Below are 16,856 nucleotides of genomic sequence, written 5' to 3'. Positions count from 1 at the left end.
TAAAGATTACTAGGGAAATACTCATTCCTGCATGATTTTTGTTTACAGCACCGAAGAGTATAATGAATTTGTGCAGAACTTTACAACATACGGTCCTCAAAACTTGGAAAGTGCACCGTAAATACTATAAATCCTCAAAATATAGGAAGTAAGGGATAGAATCCACTATATACCTGCACTGCACAATTATACTAATCATAATATTCAGTGTGTATAGACACGGGGGATGTGAGCTATTATTGGCCAATCCTCCCCAGTTTCCTTCTCACATCGCTTCTTTAACTCAGGATTACAACCCATAATACTCAACATTTCCACACTGCTAAGTCTTAGACTTGTCGGAAGACACATCAATTTGTAACACTCACCAATGCGTAATTCACGAAGCAGGGGAAGCTCTCCAAAGCGTAATTCATGAAGCAAAGATTGTATGTTTGGAACATCTCTTAGTGTTAACTTTTTCAAAGCCGTCATATGTTGTAAACCTTCCACCTCTTCGCATCTCTCAATCGTCAAATCTTCAAGACAAGTTAGACATTGCAAACCTGCCCACACATTCAACTTAGGACACATCTTCGCTTTTAATTTCTTCAGAGATTGCAACCCTTGCAGCCACACTTCCTCTGCCAATAAGTTACAACAATCATCAATTTCAAGGGTGGTAAGGCACGGAAAAAGATTTTTCCCATCCTCACTTGATAACCTTAGTAGGCTTGGCAACCTGCAGAGTGATAGAAATTCTAGAGCCATGAAAGCTGCATCATCATCGCAGCTTGGCTCGTGCAAGTATTTTACATACTCTGCCCATACTATGTTTAGCCTCTTTAGAGAAGGTAGTTTTGCCAGCAAGGGAAGTTGTACACAATTTCTGCAACTCCACAGCACTAGATAAGTTAAGTATCTGAAAGAAGGACTAGACATCCACTCTGGGAAACGGGAACCTTGGTATCCTTCCACTCTCAAACTCAGAAGTGTCTCGGTACAAGGTTCAAGGGCTTCAAGAACCTCTTCATCATTTCCTTCCAATTTTCCCTCTCGGAATCTTCCCCATGTCAATGTTAGCTTATTCAGTTGCTTAATTGACATATTGATTTCTTTGGCATCATTTCCACTTTTCACTTTCTCCAAATGTTTGATGTCAAGATTTCTTTTAAGCTTGAGTTGTCCCAGTTCTGCTAAAAGGAACCCTCTTTCCTTGCCAACAAAGAAGATGGATAAACTCCTTAAAGAAGTTAACTTTCCTATATAAGGTGGCAATCTTGATAGCGACCTGCAGTTTTTAAGAGACAACTCTTGCAGAGCTTTTAAACGTACCAAACTGTTGGGCAATCTTTGCAAACTGTAACAATAATCTAATTTCAATATCTGCAAATTCAGTAATTTACATAAGGATTCTGGAAGGCTTTTGAAATCACCGTAAGAAAGATTCAAGTATCTTAGATGTTTCAAATCACCAATAGATGATGACAATTCTTTCCATCGACTTAAGTGAAGCACTCGTAAAGAATAACATCTCAACACGTCATAAGAAAGTTCGTCAGTTGTTCTGCTATCTACATAAGTCCTCAGAGATTTTACTTGATGCAATTGGGTTGAATGGATCCACCACCGATAATCCGAGAGATGGTGGATTCTTTTTCTTTCAAAAAAAACTGGCGCAACATTATCGTCTGTAATGCAACAAACTTCTTCAGCAACAAATTGTGCAAGATCATGAACAAGATCATGCATCTTGAAACTAGTAACTTTTCCAAATTCATCTGTTTCAATATCCTGAAAAAATGATCTTCTATATAATTCATTCCATACATCATGACCAACATCCTCGGCACCTAACCTTCCATAGGATGAAATGAATCCATTAGCCATCCAAAGTTCAATCAAATATTGCTTCTCTATGCGTTCATCTTTGGGAAATATTGCACAATAAGCAAAACATTGTCTGAGTTCAATTGGTAAGTTCAGGTAACTTAATCTAAGGACAGGCATTATGGACTTCTCATTCGGTGATAGTGTCAAAAGGTTACTTCTCATAATATTGAGCCACTTATCCTTATTTCTGTGAAAGCGTAGAAGACCTCCAATTGCATTTGCTGCGAGAGGCACTCCTCCACACTTCTTTACTATCTCCCTTCCTATCATCTCAAGCTCTTCTGGTTCCACCTCGTCTGCTCCAAAGGCCTGGTCTTTGAACAATTCCCAGCAATAATCTACGGATAACTCTGATAATCTATGAGGATGTTTTACTGTTCCCATGATTTCTGCAACATTTGAAAAGCGAGTGGTGACCAAAACTGAAGCACCCTTTTCCCCACAGTCCAGTACAGATCTCAACATCTGCCAATTGTTCTCCCAATTCTGTCCAACAACATCCCACACGTCATCCAAAACAAGCAAATATCTTTTTCCTGTAAGCAGATTTCTAAGTCTTCTTTGCATTGGCTCTGGACCCAAATCCTTGCACACCTCCTTGTTAGATGCCGCTTGAATGATAGCTTTTAACATTCTCTCCAGACCGAAATCTTCAGAAACACATACCCAAATTCTTAACTGAAAATCTTTGAGATCATTGTGATTGAAGATGAGTTTTGCCAGTGTTGTTTTTCCAAGTCCACCTTGACCTACGATCGGATAGACTGGTAAGTTCTCAGCACGAGAAGCAGCACCTGCCAAAAACACTACAATTTTTTTTACATCGTCCTCTCTTCCATACACTTTTGGTTCAGTGACAAGTGAGAAGGTTTGGCGCCACTTTGGGACTCCACGGGTTTCCTCTTGAACCGTGAAATTCAAACGAAGCTGGTCCTTTTCACTAGCAATTCGATCTAATCTCTCACTTAGGATCTTCATTCTTTTCGCAATCTTGTAACGGAAATAGATATTCATGGGATGAAAAGAGGAAAATGAAGAGCTTAGTACCATTTTTGATACGCAACACCTAACTTCTTCTTGTTCCAGCCGCAATTGTTCATAGACACACTCGTCTAAGATATCATCAAGCTCGTAAGCTGCATCTTTCATCTTTCCCATCCAATCCTTTGTAGATTTGTCTGAGAATTGTTTCTCTTCAGCATCTTCAAGAGCAGCCTTGATTGCTGTGAACATGCTCTCAAGTTTTTCCTTTTCTTCACTGAAACCCAGAAATGGTCCCAGCTCTGCTTCAGCGAGAGAGGTCAAACTTCCAAGCACACCTTCGAGTAAAGCTTCAGCCATCTTGCAGGTTTCGAGTGACAGGATGAAACTGCAAAAATTTGTATCCTTCAAAGATGGCAGTCTAATGATAAGATTAACAAACAAAGGAGCCTCCTTTTGCAAAAGGTATGAAGTTAGCAACCCATTAAGAAATCTCTTTTTAGCATTTTCTTTTTGGGAGTTCAAGATAGAATTTTTACTTAGGAATTCAATACGATATGTAAGTAAGTTTCGTAAGGATAAGAGATAAATGGTACATGCTTAATAATGTTTTAATTTCATCATAAGTTTTTTAATTTGAGAATTTTCAACTGAATTTAGCTAAATTATTATGATTTATTAAATATTCAATAAATTTAATATTTTTAATCGAGTCTTACGTGTTATGTCACCTGATTAATCTTGTTATCTTATTATTTCAATATTTTAAAATTTAAAATTTAAAATTTTAAAATTAAAATTTTTAAATTTTATAAATTAATATTTTGATAATTTTATTATTTTAATTCAAAATTGTATAATTATAAAATTATAATTTTATGATTCAAATAAAAATTGAAAATATATTATAATTTTGTATCTCATAAAATTTATAATTACATAATTTTGAATTAAAATATTAAAATTATAAAATTATAAATAATAAATTACAAAATATAAAATTATAAAATAATAAAATAATAAAATAATATAAGACCACAACTAAATTTGAAGACTTGACAAAAAAAAGCACGTCAGAAACTTAACAACTACGTCCAAATTAGTAGAAAAAGTAAAATTAAAAGAAAACTCAATTAAAAAATTTAATTTTATTCGATCACAAAAATTTATGAGAAACTTAATTAAAAATTTTCAAATTTATGAGAACTTAAAACATAATTAAATTAAGGGTTAAATATGTTTTTGTTTTCTCAAGTTTTGTGAATTTTGGAATTAACCCCTCTTCAAAATTTTATATTAATTTAGTGATTTATTTTTAAAAATGCGTGAATTTAGTCTTTTTTACCAAATTTTGTTAAGTTTATTTGACATTTTAAATGTATTTTATAATAATATTTGAGTTAACATTGATACGAAAATGTGTCAAACAGTATAAACAATTTAAATACTATTATGAAATGTACTTGAAACATCAAATAAACTTAACAAAATTTGGTTAAAAAGACTAAATTTACGCATTTTTAAAGATGAAAGACTAGATTGGTCAAAAATTTTGAAAGAGACTAATTCCAAATTTTACTGAAACTTGAGGGACCAAAAACATATTTAATCTTAATTAAAATATAATAAAATGACTTATAAATTTAATTTTTTAGGAGTTTTCGTCCATAAAAACTTTATTTATGATCAAATTTATGATGTCACATATATTTAGTGTATCTTTTACACATAACCCTTGGACAAAGGTATCTTTTGATGTCAAATATATGTCGATCCGCTTTCTTTCTTTTGAACTCATGGGCTGATCCCAGGAAAGTTTTTTATCAATAAATTTTTAATCTTTTTCCCACTGTTTAATGAAACTAATATAAATTAACAGATGATTATTGAGATATACAAAAAGATGTGTATTTCATAAGTCTATTCACACTGTCTTCCACCAAAGCAATATTGATTTGGTTATGAAAACGAGAGGGGGTGCCCCTCACATAATTGATGAAGCAGTTTGCAATGGCCAACCATGTGTTTACTAACTTTTATGATGAAGATAGTTTGTGGAACCTCGCCACTGTATGTTCCTTGACTCCTATAAGATGTTAACAATCATCAGCACAATTTTAAATATATTTGATAAGATGACCGTAGAGGGTGAAATCAACAAAGAAGCAAACAATACAAATATTTCAACATTGTACAAGTAAATGTTTATGAAAACTATTTGAACCAAACTTCATTTTGAACTTAAACGAAATGAAGAGATACTAAAATCTTCGAACAGCCTGTGGGAAGCTTGAAATTTTGAATCTTAAGGTGGCAGGGACATGATTGCGAAATGATTCTGCACTCTTATACCTCTATTGAATAGATAATGTTTCCCCAGCATCCTCAAGTATTGCCTCATGTCATCCATACCTGAAAATAGTAATCGCAAATACTCAAGTCTGATCCCTGATTCAACTAATATAAGCATTTTAGATATACTTAGCAGTTAGAGAATAAAAGGTTTTAAGAATATGAAAACTGAAAATGATGAAATAACAGAAGATATAGAAAACAAAATGATTCTCATCACCAAGAAGAAGAAGCAGTCTTGGTAAAGTTAAGAGTTCAAATTAAACAAAGAAAGAGCCTCAATTTTTTTACGCCGGAAATGGGATCGCAAATATATAGAAAGTAAAACTCTATTATGCTATTTACGTAGGAAGCAAGGAATGATCCATATATACCTGCAGTGCACCGGCATTTTAGAAATAGAGATGAGGAATGTGAGCTATTATGGGCCAGTCCTCTCCGCTTTCCTTCAGACATCGCATCTGTAACTTAGGATGACAATCTTGAATATACAATACCTCCAGACGGCTAAGGCCATGTTGGGAATAGTCCAAGTGTGAGTCAAAAAGTCCCACATTGGATAGAAAAGACAAAATTAAACACTATATAAGAATAAAGACCCATAACAACATTGCCTTAAGGTTTTGGTGTAAAAGTGGTGTCTAAGGTCTTATATGTGTAAGACTAATGTTATATAACCATATAGAACCACAATCTCTCAATGACCATAACTATGCCATGACCATGACTATAAACCATATATGAAAAAATATAACCTATCAGGCCAAGGCTTGTTGGAAGACGCATCAACTTGTAACACCCAAAAATGCGTAATTCACGGAGCAAGGGAAGGTCTCCAAAACACTCAGGCAAGGATTTTATGTTTATAAGATTAACTAATGCTAACTTCTTCAAGGCAGTCATAAATCGTAAACCTTCCACCTCTTCACAGCTGTCAATCGTCAAATCCTCAAGACAGGGTAAACATTCCAAACCTGGGCACACCTTCAACTTAGGATTCCTGCTCATTCTTAACAACTTGAGTGATGGCAACCCTTGCAGCGAAAAGTGAGGACAATCCTCAATGTCAAGTGTGGAAAGGCACGGAAACTGGTTTTCTCCATCCTCACTTGATAACCTTATTAAGCTTGGAAGACTTCGGAGTGATAGATATTCTAGAGCCATGAAACCTACATCGTTATCGTAGCACTCCTCCTGTACGTATTTTACATATTTTGCCTTGGTTATCTCTAGCCTCTTCAGCGAACGCAGATTCCTCAACACGGGAAGTTTTATACAGTTTGTGCAACACCACAACTCCAGAGAAGTTAAATTTTTTAAGAAAGGAGTAGACATCCATGGTGGGAAACGGACACCTTGGTACCCTTCCACTCTCAAACTCTGAAGTGTCTCGGTACAAGGTTCAAGGGCTTCAAGAACCTCCTCATCATTTCCTTCTAGTTCCCCCTCTCTAACAATGCTCCATCTCAACATCAAGTTATTCAGTTTCTTACTTGACATATTGCTTTCTTTAGCATCAGTGATATTTTTCACTCTCTCCAGATGTTTGATCTCAAGATCTCTTTTAAGCTTGAGTAGTCCCAGTTCTGCTAAAAGGAACCCCTTTTGCTCTCCAACAAAGTACATGGATAAACTTCTTAGAGAATTTAACTTTCCTATATAAGGTGCCAATCTTGATAGTGACCTGCAGACTTTAAGAGACAGTTGTTGGAGGGCTTTTAAGCGTACCAAACTGTCAGGCAACTTTTGGAGCCTCTGACAGTAATCTAATTTCAATATCTTTAAATTCAGTAACTTACATAGTGATTCTGGAAGAGTTTTGAAATCACTACAAGAAAGATTCAAGTATTTTAGATGTTTCAAATCAACGATGGAAGCCGACAATTCTTCCCGTAGACTTACGTGAAGCAGCCGTAAAGAATAACATTTTAACACGTCAGAAGAAAGTTCCTTAGTTGCTTTGCTCTTTATATAAGTCCTCAAAGATTTTACTTGATGCAATTGGGTTGAATGGAGCCACCACCGATAATCCGAGAGATGCTGGATTCTTTTTCTTTCAAATAAAACAGGTGCATAATCCTCGTCTGTAATGCAACAAACCTCTTCATCAGCAACAAATTGTGCAAGATCATGAACAAGATCATGCATCTTGAAACTTGTAACTTTTCCAAATTCATCTACCTCTATATCCTGAAAAAGTGATCTCCTATATAATTCATTCCACACATCATCACCAACATCTTCGGCATCTAACCTTCCATCTGATGAAATGAATCCATTAGCCATCCAAAGTTCAATTAAATATTGCTTCCCTATGAGTTCATCTTTGGGAAATATTGCACAATAAGCAAAGCATTGTCTGAGTTCAATTGGTAAGTTCAGATAACTTAGTCTAAGGACAGGCATTATGGACTTTTCATTCGGTGATAACGTCAAAAGGTTACTTTGCAAAATATTAATCCACTTATTCTTATTTCTGTGAGAGCGTAGAAGACCTCCAAGTGCCTTTGCTGCGAGAGGCACTCCTCCGCACTTCCTTACTATCTTCCTTCCTATCATTACAAGCTCCTCTTGTTCTATCTCGTCTGCTCCAAAGGCTTGGTGTTTAAACAATTCCCAGCAATAATATACGGATAGCTCTGGTAACATATGAGGATGTTTTATTGTTCCCATGATTTCTGCAACATTTGAGAAGCGAGTGGTGACCAAAACAGAAGAACCCTTTTCCCCACAGTCCAGTATAGATCTCAGCACCTGCCAATTCTCCTTCCAATTCTGCTTCATAACATCCCACACGTCATCCAAAACAAGCAAATATCTTTTTCCTGTAAGCAGCTTTCTAAGTCTTCTTTGCGTTGCCTCCAGACCCAAGTCCTTGCGGACGTCCTCAGATGCGGCTTCGATGATAGCTTTTAATATTCTCTCGAGACCGAAATCTTCAGAAACACCTACCCAAATTTTTAACTGAAAATCTTTGAGATCATTGTGATTGAAGATGAGTTTTGCCAGTGTTGTTTTTCCAAGACCGCCTTGACCCACGATCGGATAGACGGGTAAATTCTCAGGACGAGAGGCAGCACCTGCCAAAAACTCTACAATTTTTTTTATATCTTGCTCTCTTCCGTAGACCTTTGGTTCAGTGATAAATGAGAAGGTTTGGCGCCACTCAGGGACTCCACGGGTTTCCTCTTGAATCGTGGAAGTCAAATGAAATAAAGATTCATGGGATGAAAATGTTGGGCTTTTTATATATATTTTTTTCATATAGTTTGGTTTATAGTCATTGAGAGATTGTGGTTCTATATGGTTATATGATATTAGTCTTACACATATAAGACCTTAGACACCACTTTGACACCAAAATCTTAAGTCAATGTTGTTATGGGTCTTTATTCTTATATAGTGTTTAACTTTGTCTTTTCTATCAATGTGGGACTTTGACTCACACTTGGACTATTCCCAACAGAAAAGAGGCTAAGGAAGAGCGTAGTACCATTTCTGATATACAACACTTGACTTTTTCACTTTCTTCTTCTTCCAGCCGCATTTGTTCATAAGCAAACTCGTCCAAAATATCATCAAGCTCGTAAGCTGCATCTTTCAGCTTTCCCACCCAATCCTTTATAGCTCTGTCTGAGAATTGCTTCTCTTCCGCATCTTCAAGCGTAGCCTTGATTGCAGTGAACATGCTCTCAAGTTTTTCCTTTTCTCGTCTGAAACATAGAAATGGTTTAAGCTCTGCTACAGCTGGAGAGGCCAAACTTCCAAGCACACTCTTGAGTACAGCCTCAGCCATCTTGGAGGTTCTTTCTGAGACACAGGATAAAAATGTATGAGAAATTGCATGCTTCAGAAATGGCAGCAACGATAAGTTGTGGGATCTTGCGAAGGTTTGGAAGTCAACAACAACTACCTTATGCGAAATGTATTTTTGGTAATTTTAATATGCAGTCACTTTTGGTTTGATTAATCAACATGCATAACGATCATGCACATGGTCCACCACACCCCACACAGCTCTTAATTGGAATAATTTACTTGCATCAGGTGACGTGCCCGCACATTAATGAATGGAACGTGGTTCGTGATCTTCAGGGTCAATGACTTCTTTCAATTATTGCTACTTTGTAATTTCCTGCAAGCAACAATTGGTTTGAAGAAAAAACAAACAATTCCAGGTGATCATAATTTATTATGTTGTTATCATATGTCTATTTAACCATCTAATCCTAGAAGGTATAGGGAGTAAGTTGCGGAGTATAAAATCGCTCCTTACAGTTATCCAAGGTACTTAAAAGTAAATACTAAAGCTCACTACAATGCCTACAATACCTACAGCCCAAAAGCAATAAGAGATAGCCAGTATTCGAAATAAAACCTTAAGGGCAATACAATACACGGGCCTTCGCCCTAAAGAAAAACCCAAAGAGACATGAAGTGTAGCACGGGTAGACTGTGCAGCGAAACCATCCTTCTCTGTTGAGTACCTCTCTCGCATTTGCTCCCATCAATAAATTGATGATCATCGCAATGGTAGAAGAACAACAAGGCAATCAAACAAGCAAAAGGGTAAGCTAGAGCCTAAAAGATTTTATCATGCAATCAGATATATTTTCACAGTCCAATATACATACATCATCCAAGCATGTTATGACCTCCCAATCAATACACTAAGACTCGACTCGACTCATCCGGATACATATAATCTGGTCGGATTCAACGGATGCTCGCACTTGTGGTGATACTTCTGCTCACCCCTGAACTACTCACCCCGAGCTATTTGTTACAAGTGTTACAATGAATCAATTCCCTCACACACAATGTTAACCCTTAATGAATTTCAGGCCTCCTCCTACTCTCACCACATGAGTCAGTCCGCTCTAAGTGAGACTAACTGACTCCTTAGAGCGTCAGGATGCAATCCTTACCTTGAATCCTTATCAAATTATATAGATGAGGCACCACCATGGACACCCACTAACAGGGGCCATAGAATTACGTCCCGACTACTGAAGTACGACCTTGAAATCCCACCTAGAGATTTCAAGGAATTACGCACTGACCACAGACCAATCATGTTCAATCAATCAAGTAATGTTTACCATACACAATATCTAATGCCAACCTTTACAACCCATTCTCATTCATAACCAAATGTTGAATCCATACTAACTCATTCTTCCCAAACAGTGAATATATATTTGTATTTCATATCAATACCATGTCTCCTTGATACCAACCATCTCATTTAAATCACATGCCAAGTTAATACCAAACCCATCATCCACAATCCATGAATCACATCATTCATGCATAATCATTTATCACATGCTTTTAATATAACAATTAGATTCAAGCCAGTAATAAACATTCAAGATTAGAGAAACAACCAAACTACAGCGATCTTGCGATAAAAACAGCTCTCACTACAGAGCTCTGATTCAAGATCGGACCGATCAAAGTCAAAAGCTATGTGTTAAGGATCAGTTGTTAAAATATCAGCTCGATCCAACGAACGAAGTAGTAACTTTCATTTTACGAAAAGTGTGCAGTGCTGTCAACAACACAAATTCAGTGACCTTGCGATAAAAACTTCTCTCACTACAGAGCTCCGATTAAAGATCCGACTAGTCAAAGTCAAGAATTATGTGTTAAGGATCAGCTGTTAAAATTTCAGCTCGATCCAACGGTTAACGTAGTAGAAATCTTCATTTTTTGAAAAGTGTGTAGTGTAGAAAAAAAGTAGCGTCACATCAATCAAACATACTTGCACATCATACATTTTTATTTGACCAACAACCTCATTCAAGCATCACAACCATACAACAGACCAAAAATCGGCAAAATAACTTTAAAAAATAAACCCTAGCTTCCCTTGCCTGGAAAGAGCTAGTCAAAACGACCCGACCCTTAAGCGAATGAGCAAGACAACTCCAAAAGCATATTTAAGAGAGCTGAAAATCTCAATACAGAGGAAGCACGAGATTATTACGAGGAACCTTAACGGCAAACACGAAGATTAAACTAAAAAGGAGAGTATGTATCGAAAGTAACTTACGTGAGTGAAAGAAATGGGTTGAAGTCAGTTGAACTTGGATGAACCCAAATCTAGCAGAGGAACATTACTGTTCTAAGAGAAAGGAGGCTATTTTTCTAAAAGTGAGAAGAATGAAAGTGTTTCAGTTTCTTTAGGAACTTTGTTTCTTATGGACCAGCCCTAGACCCAACTTATTTAGAGCAGTCCTTTAAAATAAAGATAGTAAAGTAAGTGAGTTTTACTGTACATATACCCATTTGGAGTGAAGATGCAACAAAACGTTTGTGTTTTCAATTCCATTTTATATAAAAATGTATAAACTATTTGGTTTCATGTAAATTGAATGTCCAGCGAACACTCATGTAAAAACAGACGGCATCAGTTTTGTAAGGCCACTGCAAGGATTAACCAAAACATTTTTTCCAAAGCCCTACTACGACCATCCAAATACTTAAGGTTAGGCGACCGTTATAACTGTTTCAAATCAATAATTTATGGCGACAGTACACATAAATTTCCATGCTTTCCATCATTAAATGGTTAGGACTAAAAACATTTATCTGAAGGAAATATTACTAGTTCTTGTCTGCGTGTAGGAAAACTGAAAAAAAAAAAAAAAAACTGCTTCATAAGACATCAACATCTTTAATTATTCAGAGATCAATCTAAAAATTAATTTTTTAAAATTTAATTAACTAATGTTAATGATACTCAAGAACTTAAAGATTAATTCATAATTTATAATGGAAACTATTTTAATTACAAATTTAAAGATAATTATATCTTTTTAAAATTAATTTAATTATTAATTATTTTTAATTTATAAATTAATATTTAAATTGGTCATCATAATAATTAATTATTTTTTATTATTAAATTTAATTATTATCGAAGGGTTTTGTTTATAGTGATGTTTTTTTATTAGGAGTAGTAATTTGAGTTTAACAAAAAATAATTACTTAAATAATAAAATTAAAAAAAGAAGTTAAAAATTTGTGTAATTTTTTTTCTTTATTAAGAATAGTGGAAACTATTTTTTTATTGTAAACAATTAATTTATTGAAATAATTATTTAAATTGATAAAATAAGGAGATAATTATTTTAATTTTAAAGACAGTTAAATTTAAATTATCAATCATTTAAAATGTAAAAATGGTAATGTAACTATTTTAATTTAAAATAACAGTAGTTTAAAAGATAAATCGAAAAAAAAAATGTATAGATAAATTATAGAAATCGCTTTTTATTTCTTGAGTTTTCCTAAGTTGAAATACAAATAAAACAAAAGATGCCTGGCAAATCGCTATAATAGTGAAAAACACATCGTCTTCAAATTATACAAACACAGGTCCTCAACTCTGAAAGTGCACAGCAAATACTATAAACAAAAATTTCGACACCCGCATCTTAAAGGTAAAATAAACATAAAATAAAATGAACTCTTATACCTATAAAGAAAAAAAAAAGGAAAGTAAAGAATACTGAATCTAGTGTGAAATAGATGTAAATATTTATCAAATATCATTGACCTGCTATCAATCTTCAAACCATATGAAGTAAAACTACTCTGTTTGTTGTATTTATGAGGAACAGGACAACAATACATATCTGCAATGCAGGCACACCAATCATAATATTTGGCGTGTATAAACATGGGGAATGTGAGCTATTATGGGCCAATCCTCTCCGTTTTCCTTCTCACATCGCATCTCTAACTCAGGATCACAATCTTTAATACACAATACCTCCAAACGGCTAAGGCTAAGGTTTGTTGGAAGACGCATCAACGAGTAACACCCAATAATGTGTAATTCACGGAGCAAGGGAAGGTCTTCAAAGCGTAATTCTTGGAGCAAGGATACCTTTGGAACATTAATTAATGCTAACTTCTTCAAGCCAGTCATATGTTGTAAACCTTCCACCTCTCCACATCTCATAATAATCAAATCCTCAAGACAGGGTAGACATTCCAAACCTGGGCACACCTTCAACTTAGGATTCCTGCTCATTCTTAACCACTTGAGTGACGGCAACCCTTGCAGTGAAAAGTGAGGACAATCCTCAATGTCAAGTGTGGAAAGGCACGGAAACTGGTTTTCTCCATCCTCACTTGATAACCTTATTAGACTCGGAAGATTTCGGAGTGTTAGATATTCTAGACCCATGAAACCTACATCGTTATCGTAGCACTCCTCTTGCACGTATTTTACATATTTTGCCTCGGTTATCTGTAGCCTCTTCAGCGAAGGCAGATTCCTCAACACAGGAAGTTTTATACAGTTTGTGCAAGACCACAGTTCCAGAGAAGTTAAATTCTTGAAAAAAGGACTAGACATCCATTGTGGGAAACTAACACCTTGATACCCTTCCACTCTCAAACTCTGAAGTGTCTCGGTACAAGGTTCAAGGGCTTCAAGAACCTCCTTATCATTTCCTTCTAGTTCCCCTTCTCTAACTGTCCTCCATCTCAACATCAAGTTATTCAGTTGCTTACTTGACATATTGCTTTCTTTGGCATCATTTATATTTTTCACTCTCTCTAGATGTTTGATCTCAAGATCTCTTTTAAGCTTGAGTAGTCCCAGTTCTGATAGAAGAAACCCCTTTTGCTCTCCAACAAAGTACATGGATAAACTTCTTAGAGAATTTACCTTTCCTATATAAGGTGGCAATGTTGATAGGGACCTGCAGACTTTAAGAGACAGTTGTTGGAGGGCTTTTAAGCGTACCAAACCGTCAGGCAACTTTTGGAGGCTCTGACAGTAATCTAATTTCAATATCTTTAAATTCAGTAATTTACACAGAGATTCTGGAAGAGTTTTGAAACGACCGCGAGAAAGATTTAAGTAAGTTAGATATTTCAAATTACCAATGGAAGAGGATAATTCTTCAAGTAGATTTACGTGAAGCAGCCTTAAAGAATAACATTTCAAGACATCAGAAGAAAGTTCCTTACTTCGTGTTCTCTTTAGATATGTCCTCAATGATGTTAGTTGATCCAACTGGGCTGAATAAAGATTCCACCGATGGTCTGACAGATGGTGGATTCTTTTTCTTTCAAATAAAACAGGTGCACAATCCTCGTCTGTAATGCAACAAATCTCTTCATCAGCAACAAATTGTGCAAGATCATGAACAAGATCGTGCATCTTGAAACTTGTAACTTTTCCAAATTGATCTGTCTCTATATCCTGAAAAAGTGATCTCCTATATAATTCACTCCACACTTCATCACCAACATCCTCAGCATCTAACCTTCCATCAGATGAAATGAATCCATTAGCAATCCAAAGTTCAATTAAATATTGTTTCTTTATGAGTTCATCTTTGAGAAATATTGCACAATAAGCAAAACACTGTCTGAGTTGAACTGGTAAGTTCAGATAACTTAGTCTAAGGACAGGCATTATGGACTTTTCATTGGATGATAACATTAAAAGGTTACTTTCCATAATATTGAGCCACTTATCCTTGTTTCTGTGGAAGCGTAAAAGACCTCCAACTGCCTTTGCCGCCAGAGGCACTCCTCCGCACTTCTTTACTATCTTTCTTCCTATAACCACAAGCTCCTCCAGTTCTACCTCGTCTGCTCCAAAGGCTTGATGTTTAAATAGTTCCCAGCAATAATACTCGGATAGCTCTGATAATCTATGAGGATGTTTTATTGTTCCCATGATTTCTGCAACATTTGAAAAGCGAGTCGTGACCAAAACTGAAGCACCCTTCTCCCCACAGTCCAGTACAGATCTCAACATCTGCCAATTCTCCTCCCAATTCTGATTCATAACATCCCACACGTCGTCCAAAACAAGCAAGTATCTTTTTCCTGAAAGCAGCTTTCTAAGTGTTCTTTGCATTGGCTCCAGACCAGAATTCTTGCAGACCTCCTCAGATGCAGCTTCGATGATAGCTTTTAATATTCTCTCCAGACCAAAATCTTCAGAAACACATACCCAAATTTTTAACTGAAAATCTTTGAGATCCCTGTGATTGTAGATGAGTTTTGCCAGGGTTGTTTTTCCAAGTCCACCTTGACCCACGATCGGATAGACTGGTAAATTCTCAGCCCGAGAAGCAGCACCTGCCAAAAACTCTACAATTGTTTTTATATCTTCCTCTCTTCCGTAGACTTTTGGTTCATTGACAAGTGAGAAGGTTTGACGCCACTCAGAAACTCCACGGGTTTCCTCTTGGATCATCGAAGTCAAACGAAGCTGGTCCCTTTCGGTAGCAATTCGATCTAATCTCTCACTTAGTATCTTCATTCTTTTTGCAATCTTGTAACGGAAATAGATATGCTTGGGATGAAAAGAGCATAAGGAAGAGCTTCGTACCATTTCCGAGACACAACATCTGACATCTTCTTCTTCTTCTTCCAGCAGCAATTGTTCATAGACACACTCGTCTAAGATATCATCAAGCTCGTAAGCTGCATCTTTCAGCTTTCCCACCCAATCTTTTATAGCTTTGTCTGAGAATTGTTTCTCCTCAGCATATTCAAGAGTAGCCTTGATTGCAGTGAACATGCTCTCAAGCTTTTCCTTTTCTCCTCTAAAAGCCAGAAATGACCCCAGCTCTGTTGCAGCCAGAGAGGTCAAACTTCCAAGCACACCTTTGAGTACAGCCTCAGCCATCTTGCAGGTTCTGAGTCACAGGATGAAAAAGCTAGAGATTGTATGCTTCAGAAATGGCAATGCATTGATAAGTTTTGGGATTTTGCAAAGGTTTGGAAGTCAACGACTACCCTCTAAAAAAATGTATTTTTGGTATTTTTAATGTGCACACTTCTGGTTTGATTAATTAACATTCATAACGATCATGCACAGGGTCCACCACATCGCATACTCTGCTTTGAATAATTTTCTTCCATACGTGCCAGCAAATTAATGAATGGAACATGGTTCGTGATAGTTGAGGTTTAATGACTTGTTTCCATTATTGCTACTTAGAAATTTCCTGCGAGCATCAATTGGGTTGAAGAAAAAATAAACAATTCCGGCTCAGGTGATCATAGTTTACGTTATTATCTTATCATATATTCTCTATTAAACCAGCCAAACTGTATAAGGTATAAGATAAACCGTATATATGCCCATTTAGAATGAAGATGAAATAAAACTTTCACATATTCAACTCCATTTCATATGAGAACTATAAAAATATATAGACTACATGGCTTCATATTGAATGTGCAGTGAAAACTGATGTAAAGACAGATGGCATCAGTTTTGTAACGCCACTACAAGCATTGACTAATACATTCTTCCAAACTCTACTACCATTTCAAATACTTAAGGTTTGGCAACAGTTGTAACTGTTTCAAGCTCAACAGTTTATGGCGACAGTGCATATATAATTTTTTAGACTTTCAATCCATGAATTGTTAGAACTCAAATTTTATCTAAACGATTACTAGTTTTTGCCGTCATATATGAAAAGAAAAAGTGAAACTTATATTTTATAACACATAAATTTCAGGTAGCGTCTTGGCTTCATCAGGTTATAACTGAGTTCTAACTTAGAGATAAAACATTTGTCGGTGTACAGATAATATAAACAAAAGACAAAGATGAGAAACTAAATAACAATCTGGCCTTGCAGTGATAATAACTA

At 35.8% G+C, this 16,856-nt stretch overlaps 2 protein-coding genes and 1 pseudogene across 2 annotated transcripts; all 3 read right to left on the bottom strand.

The window, feature by feature from the left end:
- Window positions 1-3,358, bottom strand: LOC114170405 (disease resistance protein RGA2 pseudogene; annotated as a pseudogene).
- Window positions 3,359-4,935: 1,577 nt separating this feature from the next.
- Window positions 4,936-9,001, bottom strand: LOC114174572 (disease resistance protein RGA2-like). The gene is made up of 4 exons (XM_085670117.1): window positions 8,652-9,001; window positions 5,972-8,446; window positions 5,580-5,721; window positions 4,936-5,265 (listed from the first exon to the last, which is right to left on the bottom strand). Exons 1-3 carry the CDS (start codon window positions 8,999-9,001, stop codon window positions 5,598-5,600), a joined length of 2,949 nt encoding a protein of 982 aa, XP_085526243.1. The 3' UTR covers window positions 4,936-5,265; window positions 5,580-5,597.
- Window positions 9,002-12,795: 3,794 nt separating this feature from the next.
- On the bottom strand, window positions 12,796-16,279 carry LOC146888469 (disease resistance protein RGA2-like). Its single transcript, XM_085669580.1, has one exon. It carries the CDS (start codon window positions 15,875-15,877, stop codon window positions 12,872-12,874), a length of 3,006 nt encoding a protein of 1,001 aa, XP_085525706.1. The 5' UTR covers window positions 15,878-16,279; the 3' UTR covers window positions 12,796-12,871.
- Window positions 16,280-16,856: the final 577 nt, after the last annotated feature.

This window comes from Vigna unguiculata, chromosome 2 (genome assembly GCF_037176805.1).
Source record: "Vigna unguiculata cultivar grain cowpea cultivar isolate G323 ecotype 2 chromosome 2, ASM3717680v1, whole genome shotgun sequence".
NCBI lineage: Eukaryota > Viridiplantae > Streptophyta > Magnoliopsida > Fabales > Fabaceae > Vigna > Vigna unguiculata.
Note: the sequence above shows the minus strand (reverse complement) of the source record. Positions and strands in the feature narration are given on the sequence as shown.

Bases quoted from the DNA above. Each gene is read 5' to 3' on its own strand.
- LOC146888469 (XM_085669580.1), bottom strand. From the start codon at position 15,877: ATGGCTGAGGCTGTACTCAAAGGTGTGCTTGGAAGTTTGACCTCTCTG.
- LOC114174572 (XM_085670117.1), bottom strand. From the start codon at position 9,001: ATGGCTGAGGCTGTACTCAAGAGTGTGCTTGGAAGTTTGGCCTCTCCA. The intron at 8,447-8,651 runs GTGAGTCAAAGT...ATATATAAAAAG, and splicing joins CTGTTGGGAATAGTCCAAGT to CCCAACATTTTCATCCCATG. The intron at 5,722-5,971 runs TGGCCTGATAGG...CTATTCCCAACA, and splicing joins ATGCGTCTTCCAACAAGCCT to TGGCCTTAGCCGTCTGGAGG.